The 2740-nt window shown below is 33.1% G+C and overlaps 1 protein-coding gene across 1 annotated transcript; it reads right to left on the bottom strand.

Annotated features, from left to right (window-relative positions):
• Nucleotides 1–411: 411 nt before the first annotated feature.
• On the bottom strand, nt 412–1611 carry LOC140980959 (transcription factor bHLH30-like). Its single transcript, XM_073447141.1, has 2 exons — nt 1007–1611; nt 412–917 (listed from the first exon to the last, which is right to left on the bottom strand). Exons 1-2 carry the CDS (start codon nt 1124–1126, stop codon nt 453–455), a joined length of 585 nt encoding a protein of 194 aa, XP_073303242.1. The 5' UTR covers nt 1127–1611; the 3' UTR covers nt 412–452.
• Between the last annotated feature and the right edge of the window lie 1129 nt (nt 1612–2740).

The following is a 2740-nucleotide window of genomic DNA, read 5'->3' as shown; positions in this document are numbered from 1 at the left end:
TGCACTGAATAAACCTTATACAACAAACTCTTTCATTAAAAAAATACAAATAGAGATAATCGAACTCCTCATCATTAGTCAAACATTCACCTAGCCTACTAACTCATAACACATGCATACCATTGTTACAGATAGGAATAAAAATAGAGGAGTAAAAATGTTACTTTTTACCAACAGACGGAAAAATAGCAGATATAATTTGTTACATCAAAACATTCAGAAGAATCATAAAACCAACAACATTCTGCATCTGCATACCAATACAGCCAAAATAGACCAGATAAATCAATCAATCACCTGCACTTGTATCCTCAAATTTTCCATCACTATTTTTTTGGGTTCAAATTGTATATTACAATATCGAAGTCAAGAAAATAACCCATCATTTAAATGTGTTGACGGGCCACTGATACAGCATCTATAAACCCTAAACAGGAAGGGTAAATAGATTATCAGAAGTGATAGAAACGGGATCGTTTATTCCCCGGCAAGATCTGGCCCGAACCCGCCAACAAAGTGGACTTCTCGACCACCATTTTCAGCACTTGTCTTAATCTCCCCAAGCTGAAATCCCTTTCACTTCCGACATTTGAAGAAGAAACAAGTTCCACCCACAAATTACTCTTCGTTCTACCTCCAACGGTGCACATTTCTGCTCTCATCACCTTCGCTTTGACCGAGTTCAGGGCCTGGATTAAGTCAAGCATCATCTCGGGCCTGTCTTCACAGCATAATGTTGCCTTTATCAATCCCGAACCGCCTTCGCAGGGACATACTTTGAGCTCGTCTGTTTCAGTCGGGAACACGGGGTAATTTAAGGTTGTGCCCGTATGATCCATGGCCGCTAATTCCTCGGTCGCTTGTTTCAACTCCTTCACGCGCCGAACTGCTTCTCCTAGCAAAGAAGCCTTGTCTGTCTATAATATCTTACCCGGTAAAAGATTAAAGAGATATTGATTCAATGGATGCCAGATTAATTTTCATGAACTGATAAATTTATAATTACCTTGTGCACATTTGGAAGAATGGCTTTGAGAGTGGCGATGTGGCCATTGATTCGCTTTCTTCTCCTCCTTTCAGCTTCCTTGTGACTATTGCTTGCTGCAACTGCTTTTGCCTCGGCCATGTATTTAACATTTTCACTCAGATGATTATCTTCTGTTAATGGTGGTGAAGAACTCAGCGTTCTCTGAAGAATAGGATCATAAGAATCTAAACAGTTTCCCAGTTCGTAAAAACTTGCAGGATTAATCGAAAAATGATCTCTACACACCTCACAGCTTTACCCAAAAAAAAAAACACGCACAAGAACCTAGAAAAAATCACGAAGAGGAAGAGATTATTCAGGGGTTGTCTGTGTGTGCGTACGCCGAACGAATCTCGGGTTTTAAGAAAGTTTATATGGGCATTTATCAGTAACTCTTGGGAATATAAGACACATGGGACGAAATTAAGGAGCATTAATTTCCAGATATGGTTATTTTATTACATTTGCAGATATGTTTGATGAAAGCTATATTTGTTCTGAGCTTCTTGGGATTGTGGGTGACGAGCAAAATCAATTATTCACAGACGAGGAATCACTCAGGTTCACCATATTCATTTGCCTGAGATTTTCCCCTTTAGTTTAGCCATTTGTCTGTTGGGGCTGCTTGCCCTTTTATAGTAGGGATACAATAATCCAATTAAATATTTATTTTAGTTTCTTTTATAAGAATTGTACAAGTTGGTTTGGTTTATACAATTTATTTTGATTTTTTTGTTTTATTTTAGGAATAAATAATTCAATATCCGATCTATTTTACTTTGGTTTGATTTAATTTTCTACTGAAACGATTCAATTTATTCGGTTTGAATTATTATTTAAATTAATAACTAAAGTATATATATTTTAAAACACAATATATTATCTTCTAAGTCAATATTTAAATATAGAGTCCACATAAATAAAACAAACAATAATCAACTATATATAACAAAAAAATACTTAATTCACTAAATATCATTTTATAAAGTATATAATCCAATGTAAAAAAATTAATCTAATTAAACTTCACTTTTTCGATTTTAACATATATAATCTGAAATCGAACCATATAAACTATGGTTGTAACATGTATATATAAAATAAAAATTAGTTTTTGAATTCGGTTCGATTCTTATTATTTGGTTTAGATTTTTGTTTTTTCTGTTTAACAATTTTTTTCGCCCCTAATAATAAACAAAACAGTCATTTAACTTTGTCTAATATTTTGTCATCGTGTAAGTACTTAAAATTTGAGTTTTAGTATGATAAGTTTGTAATTTTTTTTTTCTTTTGATTCTTTTGATCTTTTTAACAGATAGTTGACATGACGTTATATAAAAACACAACTGATACAACTGATGTATCCGTAAAAAAACACCAAAGATCAAAAGATATTAATCAACTATATAAAGTTCAAAATAGGCAAATTTAGATGATCATTTTGGTCATTTAAGTTGGTTACTTTTTGACATCTGGTCATTTTTTTTGGGTATGTCAGTATTTTCGATTTCACGTCAGCATTATTCGTTATCACTTCAACACTCTTACAAGAAAAAGACCGAACTCAAAAAATATAAACAACTTAGATGAAAAAAACTCGAATTTGAATCTCGGAGCTCCACATTACCAAAACACAAAATTAGAGACTATATGTTTTCATACTATAGGCTTAACATATAAAGACCACGATGTTGTGAAAAAGTAAAAATTTAC

Source organism: Primulina huaijiensis, chromosome 1 (assembly GCF_012295235.1).
Source record: "Primulina huaijiensis isolate GDHJ02 chromosome 1, ASM1229523v2, whole genome shotgun sequence".
Lineage (NCBI taxonomy): Eukaryota > Viridiplantae > Streptophyta > Magnoliopsida > Lamiales > Gesneriaceae > Primulina > Primulina huaijiensis.
Note: the sequence above shows the minus strand (reverse complement) of the source record. Positions and strands in the feature narration are given on the sequence as shown.

Excerpts from the sequence above, each read along its gene's own strand:
- LOC140980959 (XM_073447141.1), bottom strand. The coding sequence starts at position 1,126 with ATGGCCGAGGCAAAAGCAGTTGCAGCAAGCAATAGTCACAAGGAAGCT. Across the intron at positions 918-1,006 it reads TTCTTCCAAATGTGCACAAG|ACAGACAAGGCTTCTTTGCT; the intron begins GTAATTATAAAT and ends AAGATATTATAG.